The sequence below is a fragment of the Eschrichtius robustus genome, chromosome 2 (assembly GCF_028021215.1).
Source record: "Eschrichtius robustus isolate mEscRob2 chromosome 2, mEscRob2.pri, whole genome shotgun sequence".
Classification (NCBI taxonomy): Eukaryota; Metazoa; Chordata; class Mammalia; order Artiodactyla; family Eschrichtiidae; genus Eschrichtius; species Eschrichtius robustus.
In genome coordinates, this window is record NC_090825.1 from 108073907 (window position 1) to 108095145 (window position 21239).

The window sequence follows — 21239 nt, forward strand, 5'->3', positions numbered from 1 at the left end:
TTTGTTCTTTAGTTCTTCTAGGTTTTTGTTAAACATTTCTTGCATCTTCTCGATCTTTGCCTCCATTCTTTTTCTGAGGTCCTGGCTCATCTTCACTATCATTATTCTTAATTCTATTTCTGGAAAGTTGCCTATCTCCACTTCATTTAGTTATTTTTCTGGGGTTTTGTCTTGTTCCTTCATCTGGTACATAGCCCTGTGCCTTTTCATCTTGTCTATCTTTCTGTGAACGTGGTCTTCGTTCCACAGGCTGCAGAACTGTAGTTCTTGCTTCTGCTGTCTGCCCTCTGGTGGATGAGGCTATTCAAGAGGCTTGTGCAAGTTTCCCGATGGGAGGGACTGGTGGTGGGTCGAGCTGGCTGTTGCTAGCTCAGTAAACCTTTAATCTGCTTGTCTGCTGATGGGTGGGGCTGGGTTCCCTCCCTGTTGGTTGTTTCGCCTGGGGCGACCCAACACTGGAGCCTACCTGGGCTCTTTGATGGGGCTAATGGCGGACTCTGGGATGGCTCACACCAAGGAGTACTTCCCAGAACTTCCGGTGCCAGTGTCCTTGTCCTCACGGTGAGCCACAGCCACCGCCCCCTCTGCAGGAGACCCTCCAACATTGGTTCAGTCTCCCCTGGGGTCACTGCTCCTTCCCCTGGGTCCTGATGCACACACTACTTTGTGTGTGCCCTCCGAGAGTAGAATCTCTGTTTCCCCCAGTCCTGTCGAAGTCCTGCAATTAAATCCTACTAGCCTTCAAAGTCTGATTCTCTAGGAATTCCTCCTCCCGTTGCCTGACCTCCAGGTTGGGAAGCCTGACGTGGGGCTCAGAATCTTCACTCCAGTGGGTGGACTTCTGTGGTATAAGTGTTCTCCAGTCTGTGAGTCACCCACCCAGCAGTTACAGGATTTGATATTATTGTGGTTGCACCCCTCCTACTGTCTCATTGTGGCTTCTCCTTTGTCTTTGGTTGTGGGGTATCTTTTTTGGTGAGTTCCAGTGTCTTCCTGTCGATGATTGTTCAGCAGTTAGTTGTGATTCCAGTGCTCTTGCAAAAGGGAGTGCCCTATTCCCACAGCATGGTGCTGTCTCTCTTTCCTAGTCTTCTCTAAGTACCTTTTATGCACCCTACTCCTCTCCTCAGGGATTTTGCACTTGGTGTTCTTTTGTCTGATATTCTCTCCCCTCACTCTTTGTCATCTAACTAGCATCTCTTCCCCTTCAGAGCCCAGCTTCAGTGAATCACGATTGTGTAATATTGACATAACCTTTTCTCTTCCACTCAGTCCTAGTATCAATATTTGCCCCTTGCCAAAATGGTCATTTTTAGCTATGGATATATGGCAATCTACAAAAGTGTTATAAAGATAAGATCCTTGTTTCTATTCTGTAGTTTAGGATACGTGGCTATAATGTCTAAATAGATCTGTTAATACCACAGAGTACAGATTTTTCCTCGTGAGCTGAGGTTTTCATTAATATATTTAGAAAGAAGAGTTGGGAACAACTGGAAAACATCCTAAGTCCTTGGCTTTTTTGATGAAATTCTAGAATAGACATAAGAGTGTCTCCACCTATTACTTAGATGAGCTTTCTTAATTATTTTCATGGTATCAAATAGTGTCCTGAAGGGCAGAAAATGAGAATGAGAAAATGAGAAGATACAGGTACCCTAATAGCATCATTGTGTTCTCTCCACATCCCAAAGAATATTTTGAATAGGAGATTGGTTGCACAGCTGCAGCAGCTGCCGCTAGAATCACTGTGTTGGGAGTGCACTCAGTTTTCCAAGCAGGGTGCCAGTGAGGCTCAGGCATTTTGGAGAGATGATGTGTTCAGTGTCTGAGCTCATGCAGGGTGATGGCAGTGGTGCTTTCACCCCTTCCCTGCAGAGCTTTCATTTTGGCAACTGATCACCAACACCAAGAAATGACATATGATAAAAATGATGCTGGTAGAAAGATCTGGAAGGGTGATGAGAATTGATGTTGATTCTCTTTCCCTTTTGAGCCCTTAAATATTCCTGTTGCCTGGAATTTAGTGCTCATTAAAAACTCTCCTTGGTAGGGTAGAGAGGGGAATGCCTGTAATGCCCTATCTAAGGATTGAGGTTTGTGTGACATGCCTTGAAAACCTCATACTGTAATTTCTTTCCTCTGCACATCTAACTTCTCTGAGTTAGATGTAATTCATTGAGCCAGAAAGTACCTGATGGCATCAATTTGGCACTTAAACAAACTCTCTGACCCAGCTGGTTAAAGAAAGTTCTGGTTCATCAGAAATAAAAGTTTAAAAAATTAAAAAAAAATTTATAAACTGAGTAATTCATTTGACAGCTCAGTGTTCAGTTCGATTTAAAATATGCTGCCCTTTTGTTAAAATGATAGCATTTCATTTCCTGTGATTCCCATCTTTAGTCTTTTTTTTCCTTTTGCTTAAAGAGCTTTGGCTGAGTTGGATAATAGCACTGTGTGAGAAAAAAGGAAATTTCAAATTTTTCCTTTGAAAGAAAGAAAAGGAATTTCCAAAGGAACCAAAGACGACTCTTGCCTGACCTCAGTAGAAGTGCAAAGGATAAAGGGAAGCTTGACTTTCTTTTTGTTTTACAGCTTGTTTCCACTTCAATTAAAAAAGAAACTAAGTTGTTACACACCTATCACATTCTCCTAAAGGGAAACAGAGTGCTTAAAGTAGTAGAGCTTAGTGATTTCGATCATGAATAAAATCCTGGTTCATTCCCTTCCTAGCTCTGAGGTCATGGGCAAGACTCTTAACCTGAGACTCAGTGTCCTCATATGTAAACTAAGAATAATAATTGTATCTGCATTATAGGATTGTTCAGAGGACCACATGAGTCAGTATATACAAAGCACATGGAACAATTTGCTTGTTGCATGGATGCACCATATGTGTGTTTGTTAATGGTATTTCTTTTAAAGGAATCCACCTGAAATTATGGGGAAGTTTAAGTTCTTAGACTACATAAAATGAAATTATTTCTGAAGCTGTTTGTGAAAATATTTTATATTTATGATATCATGTGTAGTAAATTATTACTGAATAACTTCCAAATTGTAACTAGGAAGCATGGTAATTAATAATTGTTCTCGTTGATATCATTGTTTTCTGAAATTAGAATGTTTTTCTTTCCTTTGGATGACTCAGTACAAGAACTACAGAAAACATGATGTGTTGAGTTTGGAAGGAAAGTGTTATCAATAATCCTGTATTTGTCATTAATAGCGTAAGTCAATAATATCATTACTATTGGTAGCATGTTATTTCATTTGCAGAGCTGATAAAAAAATCACATTAAACTTTTGCATTCGTTAAATGATAATGCCTTTTAACGTAAATATAAAAAGACTAGTGGTAAAATCATCTATAATTCTTCGACTGCTTCCTCTTTGTATCTATCTTATTAACTGTTGATGAAAACACCCATATCAAGGTGTTTACCTCACCCCTCAAATTCAACATACTCCAAACTTAAGTCCTCATCGTTTATGCCTATCTCCCTCTTTATACCGCCCCCCACTTGCCCTGCCTCCATCAGTACCTGTACACACAGTACCTCTGCTCAACTTCCTTGTCAGATGTGCCTTTGTTTTCCTAATCAACCAATCCCAGAGATTAGGTTGATTCCTAATGTAGTTTATTTGATTTATAATTTCTCTACATTACGTTCATTCAGCAGGCAACTAAATCTTGGTGAATGTTGCTTTAAAATAGCTCTTGTTTATATTCCTTCTATTTCACCACCATGGAAGGACTCTTGTTTATATCCCTTGTTTTCCATCACCTTTCATGACTTAAGACAGAGCCCTCAATTTCTGATTTTCTTCTTTCCATATTAACACTATATTCCACAATCTGTATTTGTAGATCAAATTACATTTTATTAGCAAATCCAGGTGCAAGATGCTCATTGTTTTAAAAATGTTGCATTGGTTAATTATCTTTTAGTTGTGGGTAGATGAAAAATGGACATGGAATGATAAAAATCATATCACTGTATCATAAAATAACATTAGAAGAAGTTAAGATTAATTGGCTAAAAGTAATTGTCTGAGATTGAGGTAGATATTAATTTTCTATTTATAGCTAATGCATTAGTTTCCTGTGGCAGTGCCTTAAAACAGCAGAAACTTGTTCTCTCAGTTCTGGAGACCAGACTTCCAAAATCAAGGTGTCAGTATGGCTGTACTGCCTCTGGGGCTCTAGGAGAGAATCTGTTCTTTGTCTCTTCTAGTTACTGGTTGTTGCCAGCTTCCTTGGCCTGAGGCCACATCTGTCTGCTTTATCTTCATTTGGCCTTCTCCTCTGTATCTGTTCTTTTCTGTGTCTCTTAAAAGGACACTTGTCTTTGGATTGAAGGACTGTGAGGTTTCATTTTAAGTGTCAACCTGGCTAGGCTATGATGCTCAGTGTTTGGACAAATGCTAGTTTAGGTGTTTCTGTGCAAATATTTTGTAGATGTGATTAAAATTTATTTTTAATCAGTTGATTTAAGAAAATGATCCTTACTAATGTGTGGGCCTCATGTAGTTAGTTGAAGTCCTCAAGAGCAAAACTGGAGGTTTCCTGGAAAAGAAGGAATTCTGCATTAAGACTAACATAAAAAACCTGCCTGCATTTCTAGTCTACTGGCTTGCACTATGATTTGAGACTCAAGACTGCATGACCTCTTAGTTAAATTTCTAGACCTACCATATGGATTTTGCACTTGCTAGCCCCTACAATTACATGAGCTAATTCTTTAAAATTAATCAGTCAATCTCTGTCTCTCTCTGTTTTTGTCTCTCTCTGTCTCCCTGTCTATCATCTGTCTATCTATCTATCTCCTATTGATTCTGTTTCACTGGAGAACTCTAATACAGGACTCAGCCAGATAATCCAGGTTGACCTCGTCTCCAGATGCTTAACTTAGTTCCTTTGCAAAGACCCTTTATCCAAATAAGGTAACATTCACAAGTTTCAGGGACTTGATGTGAATATCTTTTGGGGGGCATTTTTCTTCCTACCACAGCTACTCTGTAAATTAGGAATTCCTGATTCTGCCTGAGGGGTACCACAGAATATTAACAAGTTTTTAAGAGATGAAACACTTCTTAAAACAGGTATCAACACAAAACAATTTTATTCACATCAGAGAATGAATATGTAGGCTGGGTGGAATTTATAACAGAAGAAGGTCTTAAGATGGATTAATGGTTTAATGAATTATAACTTTAAAGTTCATGCATATAGCTATATTTGTTAATTAAATCTAGAATCTGAGCCACATTTAAAAAAATGAAAGTAATTTACAAGAAAATCCATCCTTCTACAAAGCAGAAACCCATTTCTAAATATTAGGCCTAGAGGTTAACACATGTTATATTTGTTTTACTAATTTGCATATTTGCCAGAGGTTATGAAGAGTTTTTTTCCAGTGAATAAGTTATTCGGTCTCTTATATATCAGACTGAAATAAATATGATCATATTTTTAAGGTATGTATTAATTCCCTTCTGCCTGTCCAATTTTTTTTTTAAAACATGTTGAAAAAGTACAGATTTTTTTCAGATGAGAGTCAGTGACCAAATAGAAAACAGATTTCCATTTAAAAATAATTTTGCATTCAGTGGATAATAAATAGCTTTTGGATTTTGTTGAATGTGGCTTCTTTTCGTATTCTTTTCTTTCTTATAATTCAAAATCTCTTCTTTTGAGATTCACCAATAAAACTTGGTCTTCTGTACAAAATGGCTACATCTGGTTTTTTGATTTTTAATTTTCTCACCTTTTTGAAACAACGTAAATTTTAAAGATTTTCTCACTATGTTCAAATAATCAGAGCAGTAGTTTTGTGACTATATGTCCACTGGCCTGAATCTCATCAGGTATTTGATTTGGGGGTGGTACAGAGAGCAGCTGAAAATGAAGAAAAGAAAGGACTCTCAGCATAAAGGAATAAGCTGTATGACTTTTAAAATAGCCTTTGGAGCTCAGCTTTCATCCACAAACTTGGACGTGTTTCAGTAGCACAATTTCCACTGTACTAAAATATTCTTCTTCTGACTTATTATTGTTGGGACATCTCAGACCTACCATTTGTGTAGTACTTTTGTATCTCCTCTCTTTCCTAAATTTCCATCTTCATTCCTCTTGAAAACCTGTCATTGTTCTTGCTATTAAATATCTGATGAGAGTGTCCAATCTGTTTATAAAATTAGTATTTTCATTTCCTGGTTAATTAGGGAAGTGAGCACTGACCAGGAGGGTTTCTAACAGTACAGTCCGTGAGGATGACTCTAGGAGAACTCCCTCTTACTAAGTTGCCTCTTTTCAAACTCCAGAGAAAGAGATGTAAGAGGCTTGGCAAATTAACACAGAGATATGCTAAGGAAGACTTAGAAAACAACGGACTTGGCATTTGGGAGACAGTTTTTCATTAGCCCATAAGCTGATAGATATTCTTTTCTAATAGTATTACTAACAGTCATCTTTAGGTACATATAGTCTGTCAGAAACGTGCCAGGTGTTTTATGCATATTCTTTCCTGTCCCCTCAGCAGGTCTGTCAAGTAGGGATAAGGTCCATCTTACGTAGAGAAATTCAGGTCGACAGAGGGTAAGGAATTTGCACACAATTATACAGTGGCTGAGCCAGGACTGGAGGTGAAGTCTGTTTATTGTCAATAATTCTTCATTGGCCATCGTTTTGTGTTTGGAATAAAGGAGGTGGTTTTGAAATGATCTTTACTTGCTCTAAGCATGTTTCAGAAGCAAACCTACTTTTGTGACACGTGAAGAATTTAGAAAACAGTTCAATAATTTTACTTAATTTGGGAAACAGATGAAAGTCTTGTCTGCTGTTCATTGACTTCACATTTAGCATAATGAATATATGATGTTTAAATCTACATATGCCTGAATCTTCATCTAGAATCAACTCTGAGAAAGTTCCCAAGGGCAAGGGCTGCTTCCAGAATTCTTCCAAATACTTCGCAGGGTCTAGAAAGTTAAGTCCAAGCAAAGTCATTTACCGTGAGAAAAGAGACAAAGCTGGATAGGTTACCAAATAAGCATGCTGCATAGGAAACACAATTTTCTTTTCCCTTCTGCTGATGCTGCCTTTGTGTTAAGTTTAAGGAAGTGTGCTTCTCTGGGTAGCTGCCTAGGGGGAATATCTTTATTTTGGACCATCAGAGATCCTCGTATAGTTTCTACTTTAAATACATCAGTTTGCAAGAGCAGTTTCTTTTTTCTTCTTTTCTTTACTCTGTGCACAATAATTTCCTGCGTATGCTGTGAACAGAACTTGTTTTCTGTAACTCATTCATCTGGAAGAAGTCCATTATTTTGCTGCTACCGAGTCAACAGATGCAAATGCCTCAGAACAACTGAATTTATTTAAAAATCTGTTGTCTTTTTGTGATGGTTGTTTGGGTTTGCCTTTAAAATATGAACTTAGTGTTCAGGGTTTTGAAAGAATAAATTCACTTTGGAGGAAGAACGCTGTTGCGTTCTTTTCTTCTTTACAAACCAGTTCTAAATGTCAAAATAACAACTTTGACATTTAGAACTGGTTTGTAAAGTCCTCTCTTAACAATGTTTGAATATTTATTGAAGAATTGGTAGTAGCTCTTAGCCTGTATCTAATGCTGATAAAAAACTAACAGACAAAAAAAAAAAAAACAGGCCATGTAGTTCAGTGACCCTTCATCTCTTCCTTTCCATAGAAAATCCTGATTATGGGCAATTTGAAGGCACTTCATGTAAAATGAGGTTGCTTGTTAGTGGTTGTGTGGCGTTCACTAAGGTCCATCCATTATATGCCTCTTTCTTCTTTCTTGGGGCAGCTTCTTGTCCTTGGATGCATCTGACAAACTGGCGGAGATCACAGACTACCAAAGACTGTCCCCTGGGAATCTTACTGATTAACTTAATAGTAAGTCAAGAAAAGCTGGTTAAGTGTAAAGCTGGTCAGGAAAAGCTGGTTAAGTGTAAGCTATCACTACTGTTTCACTACAGCGTAAAAGGACCAGAGAAGGGAAGTACTTCTAGTCTTACATTTAACCCAATTTGCTAATATAGTCCTAAATTTATTGTCTAATATCATTGTTTAATCACATCTATTCATCAACTTTTCCATTTTGGTGAGAGTCCAACTTCCTAAACTGAAATGTCTGGTTCACACAGTGTACCCTCCCTTGTCATATTGGTTCAGGGCCCACAATTTTCCTAATTCTAAACAATTCCCTTATTCATTCTGCTTTATATTATATTAAGTTCTCCCCAATGTGCTTTTAGTTGAATTGCATTAACTCATTTGTCCCAAACGCATACTGGCTCCTTCCATGGAAAATAAACCCAAAATTGGACACACAATGTCCTGAGGCTGCACCAAGACAAAAAGTCACGAATCTTTGCTCTCATTTCTTCATACTTCCTCGCATCAGCCTTTTCTACCACTGCTGTGAGAGATTTCTGCTAATCATTACTTCTATTTTAATATCCCTATAAGTATTTCTTTTCTTTTATCATAATCTAGAAGATACATAGGTGATTATTGAGTTTCTACCAAAGTCTTCTATCCCTTTTGATTTCACATACAACCATGCTGGGTGTTATTTTGGAACATTTGAGTATGATCTTTTTCTCCCCCCTTCACTCCCCCACACCCCCGTCAAGATGATAGAGCATGATGAGGACATAGAAGTTACTTGGTCAACCTCCTTCCCTTTGAAAAATAAGAGAACTAAGGGGCATCAAAGTTAAGTGACTTGTCCAAATATCTACAAGTAATTAGTAACAGAGATGAAATTTGAACTTAAGACCCCTTACTGTAAGTCCAGTATTATTTCTGTACTGTTCCACTCTCAAAACAAAATGGAACTTGGGTGTTTGGTACAGTGCGGTTTGACTACCCCAAAAGGCATGTGAGGAAAAAACCAAAACGTAGGTTTCCTCAGAACGCCAAAAATTTCACCCAATCCTCAGGCAGGCAAAGCTTTATTTAGCTTACTTCTTTGCTTTTATAAGTTATATTTAACTTGCAGAAGCACTTTGACTTTTTTCAGGTGATTTTCATGATATAATCTAGCTTTTCTATGAAGAAAATAAGGAATCATCTGCTCTGGGTGTCCTGGAAAAGACCTAAAGTGCAGGCAAGTCAGTAAGGCTAGGCGCATCCTCATAGGTCTGATGCTTCTCAGCACCATTCGGGGTCCAGGGTCATCACAGGCTCCTGGTGGCCAATTCAGTGAGGGGGCTGTTTTATCCTATGCTGGATGACTGCCAGCCAGACCAGGGTGCTAGATTTCTTTTTAGTGATCTGCTAATATAAGAAACGTGCTTCATATAATAGTGCTTCAGAATTTTGTGAATTAACACTTGCTTCTCATCTTGCTTGCATTTCATTTTTATTGTTTTAAAATATATTTTGTACAACATGTGTTGTAGTGACTTTGGATGGGACATGGTTCTTTACTAAAGCTGTCCCATGATAGTTTCGCAAAACTCACAAGCAGGACTTTCAGATAACAGTGAAATATCCCCCCCTTCCTAAAGCCTTCTCTAATTCCACTGGCCGAATAGTTCTCTTCCTCTTCAGCATTATAATCATTGAATATTTGTACATTTTTGTATGAATTTAACACTTTCTACGTTTTTTATTAGTTATGTTTCTATAGTTCTGTTTTATAATAGGTTTTGAGCACAGAGACCGTTTATAAAATTGGCATATCCTTTACAAACTTAGTAGAATGGTTTGCATGCAGTGGGTACTCAAATATTTTCTGATTGAATGACTCTTTGAGATAATAAAATTTCGTTCCCTCTCCCAGCTTCTCAATTAGCTATGTAATAAAAACGAGAGTGTTTATATAAAACAGACTTTTTAGTGATAGAAATGTGCATTTAGAAGATTTGAAGCTGTTTCTAGTATATAAGTAGGAGGGAGATCAGAAGGAAACCAGTCTTGAGTAACTAGATGAAGTAATTGTTATTCTTAGGTGGAAATTTGGAATTAATTATGTTCCCCCTCAATCCTTATCTTACATGCAAAAAACTGTGGCAGTCTAAGCATGACCAAAGGTATTATTTCAAAGTGTCATTTAGCTATATGATTATGTTCTGGTGGAACAAACTACAAATTCAATAGAGTATGTGCCAACCTGAAGTCTCAAACTCCTCCTTGAGATTTTCCTCACATTCATTGTCATTTTGAAATGGAAACATGTCATGGTATGTGGTGAGGCAGAAGACACTGGTGGGTGCCTGTACACAAAGAACCCTACAAAGGGGCTTTTACTTTGGGAGTTACCATAGCTGGGCTGTATTATACCAGTTAAAGTCAACATTAAGTCAGTACGTTGATGAGGAATCTTCTTGGATCAAAATAAACTCACTGAGACTGATGCCAAAATACAGCTTATTAATTAAAAATAATATGTACAATGTTAAGTCCAACATATTTACATCAGTGATCACTACATTCTTTGCCTGTAAGCAATTGTCTGGGATGCTAAATTGTAACAAGAATGTTGCTTGTTGAAACAGAGAATAAAAAGAACCCTTAATAAAGGGGCATTGACGTTGAAGTGACTAGTTCATTCTGTATCCAAGTAGAAAGCTACTAGATATTTTTATGGAGAGCATGAAATATGAAGGTGGTAAGTTGTGTGACTCAAGTATTTGATACCATCAGAATCAGACTATGAAACTCTCCTGGATCCATCTATATTTTTAAGGCTATACCTGCCAATTAGACAGATTCTTATAGGGGTATGAAGGACATTCTATTTTCTGGATTTTTTTTTCATAGCTTCTCATGCCAAGTTTTGTTCTTGTGGCTTTACTTTTCTCTCCTCCTAGCTAAATTGACCATCCTCATGTTCTTGCCATCTTTGCTCTAAGCAGTTTATTAGGTCCCACTTTCTTTGATATGATAATTTAAATGCCAGATTGTGATTGAGATATACACACTACTATATATAAAATAGATAACCTACTGTATAGCACAGGGAACTCTGCTCAATACTCTGTAATGACCTATATGGGAAAAGAATCTAAAAAAGAGTATATGTATATTTATAACTGATTCAGTTAGCTGTGCACCTGAAACTAACACAACATTTAAATCAGCTCTATTCCAATAAAAATTATTTTTAAAAAACTTTCAATGCCATCCATCCTGAGGTTATGAGCCATGTGGCTAGATGGGAAGAAGGTATTCCAGGCCCAGGAAAAAATCAGGGCAAAGGTCCTGGCTTGTGCCTGGATTATTCTGAGAATAAGGAAAAGGTTAGTATGGCTAGTAGGCACTGAGCAAGAAGGAGAAATATAGGAGATGATGTGTTAAAATACCACAGTGGGGCAATGCATGAAGCTGGGAATCCATTAATCCTTGGAGGAGACGATGATGCTTGGATTGGAGTGGCAACAGTACTGGTGGTAAGAAGTCGTTAAATGGTGGATATGTCTTGAAGAGAGTCAACAGGATTTGCTGATGGATTGGATGTGGTGTGTGGGAGAAAGGCAGGAGTCAAAGATGACTCCAAATATTTTGACCTGACCAACTGGGAAGATAGGGTTGCCACTGAGATGAGAAGGACAATGTGGAAAGCAATTTTTTCTCCCATCTTGTTCAGCCATGCAAGTACGGAGTAAGTGCCGCCTGGATGTATTCACAGATATGTTTTCAAAAAAGGAGTAAGTGAATCAAGAGAGTGACAACAGTTGAGGACGTATTTTATTATAACGATTATAGTAATGGACCATGGATTTTAAGCTAAGTAAGGAGGGAAGTGAGGACATAAGTAAAATGCTAATGGGATCAATCAATTGTTGGTCCTGGAGGTGTTGAATAATTGTGGTGGTACTAAAAGAGTGAGTTGGAATGATAGAAGATGATGGTCATAGAATGGGATAATGGAAAATGAAATTATGGATGGGTTGCATTTATTTGTAATAAGATAGAGCATATGGCTTGGAAGTGAAGGGCTAAGGTAAAGTAGTGATAAGATCATTATATTATTAGAGGTGAAGAGGTTAAGGATTTGAGAGGCCAGAGTATTGGGAAGCTGGTTTTAGTGGATGTTGATATTACAAAGAATTATGACAGCATTGAAGATATTTGCAGGAAACCAGGAGCTAAAATTTTCAAGCTTTGAGGGACAGTGGTCCAGATTTGCCATAGCTGACTGTGACAAGGAGGGATAGCAGACATAATTTGATGACAGGACATGCAAAACTGGGTATTTCTGTAGAGGAAAGATGGGGGATATGTATAGTGGTAGTTAAGGCACCTACCAAACTTTTATACTTGGTGGTACTAAGCTTTAAGAGAAAACAGTCACTCCTCAAGAAGGTTCCAGGGAAAGTGGTGCCCTCGTGGGGGAGATGTTAGAGCAAGAAGACGAAAGGAATGGAATGTTTAGGGTAGAAGTTGAGAATATGAATTATGAATGTTGGCATATCTGCTTTTTTGACTCAATTGTGATCTCAGAGATGTAGACTGTATTTTATTCATCGTTGGGTTCCAAGAGCCTATCACAGTAAAGCATGGTTGAATGATTTAATGTTGTATAGGTTCCCCAAAATAATTTAGAACTCTTTAGAGAATAAATCTCAGCCATAGTTTAGGTTTGTGAAAGTTTAATGTTTGTCAGTCTATAAATAACTCTCCCAGTGAATAACTGGGTTCTCAGCTCATAAATGTCCAGGCATTTATTGTGTGTAGCTATTTAATATTTAAGTTGCCAGCACCTCTTCTCACCCCTTCTTCAATGTGGCCTGTTTTCATGTTGAATTTAATTTCATTTGTAATTCTTTTTTTTTTTTTAACACTAAAGAGGCTTTTAATTATGTAGTATTATCCATAAGTACAAAGACTTTCCCAATCACGTCACTTAGAGATCATTTTATCCACTGCTCTGTTTGGCTGCCAGTCTCTTGTCTCTCTCCTCAGCAATGGTAAGGCGGATACCCTTTCCACGAGGAAGAGAGATCCATGGTTTGTTGCCTTTGCCAATAACGAAAATGTTGGAGAGCCAGGTGGCAAAGCTATTGCCGTTGGCATCTTTCACATGAACTACATCAAAAGAACCAGGATGTCTTTCCCGGTTAGTGATCACACCAATTCTTCCCAGGTTAGCACCTCCAGTCACCATGCACAGGTTACCAGTGTCAAATTTGTTGAAATCAGTAATCTTGCCAGTCTCCAAATCAATCTGAATGGTGTCATTCACCTTGATGAGGGGATCAGGGTAACGGATGGTGCGAGCATCATGGGTCACCAGATGAGGGATTCCTTTTGTCCCCACAAAGATCTTTCTCACTTTGCATAAGTTATACTTGGCCTCCTCAGGTGTAATACAATGAACAGCAAAGCGACCCTTGGTGTCATAGATCAGACGAAAATTCTCTCCAGTCTTGTCAATGCTGATGACATCCATAAAACCAGCAGGGTAGGTTGTATCAGTGCGGACCTTGCCATCAATCTTAGCGAAACGCTGCATGCAGATCTTCTTTACTTCATCTCCTGTTAGGGCATATTTAAGTCTGTTCCTTAGGAAAATAATTAGGGGGAGACATTCCCTCAGCTTGTGGGGACCAGTAGATGGATGAGGAGCAAACACACCAGCCAGTTTATCCAGCATCCAATGCTTTGGAGCTGCTACGCGCTTCAGGTGCTTCTTGGGACCACGAGCCATGGCTGCGCGAGGCACGGAAAGAGCTGTAATTCTTTATTGGTTCTCCAGCCAACAACTAATTGTCATTATCGTACACAGAGCACCACGAATTCCTGTTAATTAGCCCTATAATCGCAAGTGAAAGAATTGAATACACTTGAGTTTCCCATGAAAATTAAAAAATAAGATGGAAATCCACTAATTGCCTATTTCACTTTCAGAAGATTTTATAATTACTGGGGAGTCTCTCTGCTGCTTTGAATTGATGCCTCTGGCTGTAAATTATGGTCCAGGTGCTCACAGGATGGGCTGTCTTCAGTTGTGCCAATTTCCTGTTTGTTAGTAGTTACCAGGAAAACACTGGGAGAAAAATACTACTCCTCCGAAGCAGGAAAGACTGTGTAACAAAATTTCTACTCCCTTTCCTCCCATAAAAATCTCTGAGTGTGGGGAATTCACTTAACATCCCTGGGTGTGTATTAGGAGGGATATGGCAGGGCAAAAGGGATGCCAAGCACAAAAGTCTGGATGGAAAATAGGAGAAAAGATCACACCATACTACATTTCTTTAAGAAGAACACAGTCTTGAATAGTATAATTCTATAAAAACATTTTCTAAAAGATTTCATCAGTTATGGTGGTATGTGATGTTTATAGTCAATTTGTAGTCTGCCACTATCAGGGTCTAGCTCAAAAAGCTGATCTTTCACTTTAGGTGAGCTGATAGAGCGTATTAAAATTAACTAACACTATTGACTGGCCAGTCTCTCAATGCCAGGTGCTGTGCTAAGCACTTTCTATGTATTATTTCATTGAGTCTTCACAATAACACTATGAGGCGGGTAATGTTGTTAAATATAATTTACAGTTAAAGAAACTAGAATCCAGAAGTAACTTTCCTAAGGTCACAGAGCTAAATAGGTGTCAAAGCCAGCAGAGCAGGCAGACTGACTTGAGAGCCCAGGCTGAACTGCCCCCTAAAGACGTAGTTCCTCATTAACAATCTGTTCCAGAAGTAAGGCCTACATCAGTGTAATGATTTGCTAAAGCTCTTTCAGGTAGTCTTACGTATATTCATTCCCTGATTTGTTTACTGATCTGAAATACTTTATTGAGTCCTAATTATGTCAGTACCAGAAATGACTTTGGAAATCAAGTAGCCCAACTCTCTTTGCACCCTGCTGTCCTGCTACACTCTTCATGCACACTCAGGGATGTTAAGTGAATCCTCCACCAAGAGTTTTATATCAGGAAAGTGGGTAGAAATCTTGTTACATAGATTTATCAAAGGAATGCACATTGCAACTTAGAGTCTCGTTTCCAGTAGGAATTCATTAAAAATACATGATAAATGAGTGTAATTGAGATATTTTAGGTTAATGAAAATGCACAAATGCATAAAACTAGTTACTAGCAAAACCAGAACTGAAACCAGTGCAGTGTAACTCTAAGACAAGGCCTCCAAGAAATCTTTGGTACAAAAATGGAAAAATGAATAATCTGGTTTCTGGTGTTCTCTAACAAAGGTTAGAACAGATACACTTTAAAGAAGTGGCTTCTTGAATTGTCTGTATACATGAAAAAGAATGGTGCCTACAAAATGCACATATTCTTAAGAAGGATTTGAATATATATGTTTAACTGAATCACTTTGCTGTACACCAGAAACTAACACAACATTGTAAATCAACTATACTTCAATTAAAAAATGCACATATTCTTAAGGCATCTAAATTTCTGTAAACACTGAACAGAACAGCAAATACATACTTATTTTAAAGCAGGCTTTTAAAAAAATCAGGTACAGCTTGATACATATCTGAACAAAACTGAGTTTCTTAATTTGGGGGCCTTACTATGAATTCTACCTTGGATGTAAATTTTTTTTTTTTTTTCTGTGATTTGTTCTAAATTTTCTTCTTACTCAGTATCAAAGACTCCAGAGCTCCTTATTTTCTGCAGGTCATTTAGACACTTATTTCTCTCAAACACACATAGTCTCTACAGCATGACAAACTGTCCAAGTTAGCATATTCAACCAACCTAATTCTACTATCTTTCCCCACAAATGATGCTAGTCGGAAGAAGTTGTGTTAAAGATTTGACAGTGTAAAACCCTGGAACTTATTCCCTCATTCATAAAGAGATATTTTCCCTTTTTCCTCCCAAACCTCCCTTCTGCCATCTTCACAGTTTTGTTTTTCTACAGTTATGTATACCTTGGTTTACATTTACAATCTATTTTTCTCTATTACAGTCTGTTGCTAGTCGAAAAGGCTCAAAATGTGGCTTAAATTCACGAGAAAGATCCTTTTTAAATACTTAAATACTATTTAAGTAAAATTTATACAGGGATTTTGTATAGGAATGTTAGATGATTATTTGATGTCATAGTCTAAACTTTTAAGTCTAAAATATTCATAAATGAAAAAAATTCTCTAAATTGACTTTTTTTTAACCTTAAGGTTATAAGTAAAGTAGACTAAGAATTACTTTATTTTTTGTTAAGTTTTTAGAAAAGCAAAGACACTTGGTACCTTGCTTCTTTTTCATATTAGTGCTCTCAGTCCTGTTAACATTTTCATACTTTGTGAACAGCCAGGTTCTTCAAAAGGTAATTGTCAGAACTTGAGAAACATCTTTCCTTTCCATTTTAACCTGGGTATTCTCTCAGCGCAGATGTTTCTCTTCATTAGAATCATATATATAGATGAAGAACATATATATATTAATATTTGCTTTTATTATTTCATTTGGATTATTATTATGCACTCGTCATTTAATGTTAAAAGAAAGGACAGCTATTAAACTAATCAAGCAATTTGAGTTGCCCCTAGAATTGATTATAGTTGATTGGATTATAAAAGTACTTGCTAGTGAAGGCTGAGATATCTGATTTTCAGCCAAAAATTAGTCAAGATAAGGGCACAATGATTGAAAAGCAAAGACTTGGATGAATGAATTCTCCAAATCCAGATTTCCCTGGTTCATCACAGTAAGTTTTCCATTGATTTTGCTGTCTTAAAATCATCAAATTAAAAAATCTTCCAAGTACAAATGTGCAATTAACTACAGAAGTCATCGTGCAGTTTTGAAGTTATTAAATGAAGTTGATTTTATCGAAAGTTGAAACTGGATAATTTTAAGGTCAGTACTCAGTTATTTGGTGAAAGGCTCTACTCCTGACTTACTTATTACAGTTTTATAAAAATAAATTCAACTCTTACTACTTTGGTGAAATATAGATCTTCAATACTCTTGAAGTATTAATAAAAGTAAGATAAAACTCAGTGGTGTTAAAGCTGCCTTTAGCAACCAAAATAAAACTGGGTAGGAATAAGAACAGTTCAGATGTTGACTCCTTTCAAACTCAGATCTGTTTTATTTGTGCTTTGGTAAAGATTGGAAATCACTTTTATATGATTCTGTTTTATTTGCAGTGGGAAGGGTTTGGAGGTTTCATAGACGTGTTAAATGTTAATATGTTCATATATCTATATGTCTGTGCCTTTTAACTATCTATCTATCTATCTATATATATTTTTTCAAGATGATACCAGCTTAACCATGTGGAATCCAATCTGATGCCCAACACTGACAATAAATTAATACAATGTTCTCTTGGTAATAGCACTGTTGAAATACAGAGGGCCTCATAAGCACATTATTGTTTTTAAACTAATTGGAGAATCAGTAAAGGCCCATTTTTATTACTATACCAGAAGTAGCACTTTTTAAGTAAAATATTAACTAATTCTTTGTGGCGTAGTCTTTTAAATTTAGATGTCTGCATGGAAATGAATGAAGGTTTCCATTCAAAATTAATTTTCCAACCTGATATTTTCATATTGTCAGAAGAGGAATTGTGCCCATCCTCTGTACAGTTTGAACAGTATAAATAAATGAGTGAAAACATCCACCATGTCTGTGTGAGAAAACTAAGCAGTTTTATTTCACCTCATAGCACAGGACAAAATATAGCTGAATAGAAAAATAGCACCATTGGCAAAATTGTATTGAAATCAACTGTAATAGTGTTCCCCACAATTTTCATGATAGAGAATATATTGTATATAGTTTTCAAAGCACATTCACTTTTATTTCTCATGTTATTCCCATAGCAGACTTCGCAAATAGGAGAAATGAGATACTGAGATTTGAAGCGACAAACCCAAGTTCGCAGAACTACTACGTAAAGAGCCATATTCTCCAAATGGAGATTAGACTTATTTAGTTCACCTGACTTTTTGTTGCCTTGTCTGTGTTCCAGTAAAATGATATCACATTGGACAATCTAACAGCTCACTTACGGCTGCTATGCAGCTATCGATGGTATAAGGTTTAGCTCTTAGTGTTGTGCCTACTGGAAGCTATGGTACACATTTCTAAAAGACACAGCAACACAGTTGAATAAAGCTGTAACAACACAGGGAAATAAGAGGATAGACTTGGATATAATTCATCTGGATATAAAGTAGCTCTCTTAAAATCTAGGAATTGCTGAAAATAAAATCTCGATATAATATGGAATTGCTACATAATCCCCCCAATAATGTATATAAAAGATCCAACTGCATATGTATGAGAAATATTTGGAATACTCCTATTTATTGGCCCTGAAAATAGGAAACAGTTTGCCCTAGTAAATGCTCTTGGGAGAAGAAATAGTTTATTAAAGATTATGAGAGTTCGTTCTGTTGATTTTTACGTTAAGTTAGTAGTGTCATAAATGTGAGTACTGCTACACAAAAATATCATTACTACATTTAGAATTTAATAGTTTTTTAATGCAATTGGAAGCTTTGCTTTTATACTAAATAAAAAGCTGAATTTCTGAGAGCAACCAATTGGAGTTAAATAAACAAATACATAATAATAATAATAAAAGAGAAGTCAGAAGGTGGGAATCGCTTATCAAGCTTTTTGACTTAATAGTCACATAACTTAGGACAGGTTACCCTGAGCTTCAATTTCAGCATGTGTAAATGAGAAAAGAATTCCTTTCTCACTGGAATGTGGTCAGAATGAAATAGGAAAAGGGCTATGAGACCATTAACTCTCACATACATTGAAGTGCTATACCGTTTCTTTTAAAACAACTGCTGCTGTTTTTCAACAACAGCAAAATGATATTATGGTACACATACCTTAAATGGGCATAAAATAATGCAGGCCCAGTGATACATCCAACTCATTATACTCTCCTTGCTTTACAGGAAATATTCAAACCCTTTCCTTTTTGGTATAATTAAAATTACCCAAAAATTACAAAAATTTTTTTGTAAAACAATTAAAAACCTAAAATTACTACTACTATGTAGTAGTCTTCCCTCTATGGAAAAATATTCCTTTTTTATTTTTAACATCTTTATTGAGGTATAATTGCTTTACACTGTTGTGTTAGTTGCTGCTGTATAACAAAGTGAATCAGCTATACGTATACATATATCCCCATATCTCCTCCCTCTTGCATCTCCCTCCCACCCTCCCTATCCCACCCCTCTAGGTGGAAACAAAGCCACCGAGCTGGTCTCCCTGTGCTATGTGGCTGCTTCCCACTAGCTATCTATTTTACATTTGGTAGTGTATATATGTCCATGCCATTCTCTCACTTCGTCCCAGCTTACCCTTCCCCCTCCCCGTGTCGTCAAGTCCATTCTCCACGTCTGCATCTTTATTCCTGTCCTGCCCCTAGGTTCTTCAGAACCATTTTTTTTTCTAGATTCCATATATATGTGTTAGCATACGGTATTTATTTTTCTCTTTCTGACTTACTTCACTCTGTATGACAGACTCTAGGTCCATCCACCTCACTACAAATAACTCAATTTCATTTCTTTTTATGGCTGAGTAATATTCCATTGTATATATGTGCCACATCTTCTTTATCCATTCATCTGTCAAAGGACACTAAGGTTGCTTCCATGTCCTGGCTATTGTAAATAGTGCTGCAATGAACATTGTGGTACATGACTCTTTTTGAATTATGGTTTTCTTAGGGTATGTGCCCAGTGGTGGGATTACTGGGTCGTATGGTAGTTCTGTTTTTAGTTTTTTAAGGAACCTCCATACTGTTCTCCATAATGGCTGTATCAATTTACATCCCACCAACAGTGCAAGAGGGTTCCCTTTTCTCCACACCCTCTCCAGCATTTATTGTTTGTAGATTTTTTGATGATGGCCATTCTGAGTGGTGGGAGGTGATACCTCATTGTAGTTTTGATTTGCATTTCTCTAATGATTAGTGATGTTGAGCATTCTTTCATGTGTTTGTTGACAATCCATATATCTTCTTTGGAGAAATGTCTATTTAGGTCTTCTGCCCATTTTTGGATTGGGTTGTTTGTTTTTTTGGTATTCAGATGCATGAGCTGCTTGTAAATTTTGGACATTAATACTTTGTCAGTTACTTCATTGGCAAATATTTTCTCCCGTTCTAAGGGTTGTCTTTTCGTCTTGTTTATGGTTTCCTTTGCTGTGCAAAAGCTTTTAAGTTTCATTAGGTCCCATTTGTTTATTTGTGTTTTTATTTCCATTTCTCTAGGACGTGGGTCAAAAAGGATCTTGCTGTGATTTTTGTCATCGAGTGTTCTGCCTATGTTTTCCTCTAAGAGTTTGATAGTGTCTGGCCTTACATTTAGGTCTTTAATCCACTTTGAGTTTATTTTTGTGTATGGTGTTAGGGAGTGTTCTAATTTCATTCTTTTACATGTAGCTGTCCAGTTTTCCCAGCACCACTTATTGAAGAGGCTGTCTTTTCTCCATTGTATATTCTTGCCTCCTTTATTAAAGATAAGGTGACCATATGTGCGTGGGTTTATCTCTGGGCTTTCTATCCTGTTCCATTCATCTATATTTCTGTTTTTGTGCCACTACCATACTGTCTTAATTACTGTACAATGTAGTATAGTCTGAAATCAGGGAGCCTGATTCCTCCAGCTCCATTTTTCTTTCTCAAGATGGCTTTGGATATTCAGGGTCTTTTGTGTTTCTATACAAATTGTGAAATTTTTTGTTCTAGTTCTGTGAAAACTGCCATTGGTAGTTTGATAGGGGTTGCATTGATTCTGTAGATTGCTTTGGGTAGTATAGTCGTTTTCACAATGTTGATTCTTCCAATCCAAGAACATGGTATATCTCTCCATCTATTTGTATCATCTTTAATTTCTTTCATCAGTGTCTTATAGTTTTCTGCATACAGGTCTTTTGTCTGCTTTGGCAGGTTTATTCCTAGGTATTTATTCTTTTTGTTGCAATGGTAAATGGGAGTGTTTCATTAATTTCTCTTTCAGATTTTTCATCGATAGTGTATAGGAATGCAAGAGATTTCTGTGCATTAATTTTGTATCCTGCTACTTTACCAAATTCATAGATTATCTCTAGTAGTTTTCTGGTAGCATCTTTAGGATTCTCTATGTATAGTGTCGTGTCATCTGCAAACAGTGACAGTTTTACTTCTACTTTTCCGATTTGGATTCCTTTTATTTCTTTTTCTTCTCTGATTGCTGTGGCTAACACTTCCAAAACTATGTTGAATAATAGTGGTGAGAGTGGGCAACCTTGTCTAGTTCC

The 21239-nt window shown here is 37.0% G+C and overlaps 2 protein-coding genes across 2 annotated transcripts in view; one reads left to right on the forward strand and one right to left on the reverse strand.

The window, feature by feature from the left end:
- Nucleotides 1–21239, forward strand: part of CHSY3 (chondroitin sulfate synthase 3) — a 287097-nt gene that overhangs the window by 142321 nt on the left and 123537 nt on the right. The window lies entirely within an intron of this gene.
- On the reverse strand, nt 12811–13705 carry LOC137757960 (small ribosomal subunit protein eS4, X isoform-like). The gene has a single exon (XM_068534396.1). The coding sequence runs from the start codon at nt 13686–13688 to the stop codon at nt 12897–12899; it is 792 nt and encodes a 263-aa protein (XP_068390497.1). The 5' UTR covers nt 13689–13705; the 3' UTR covers nt 12811–12896.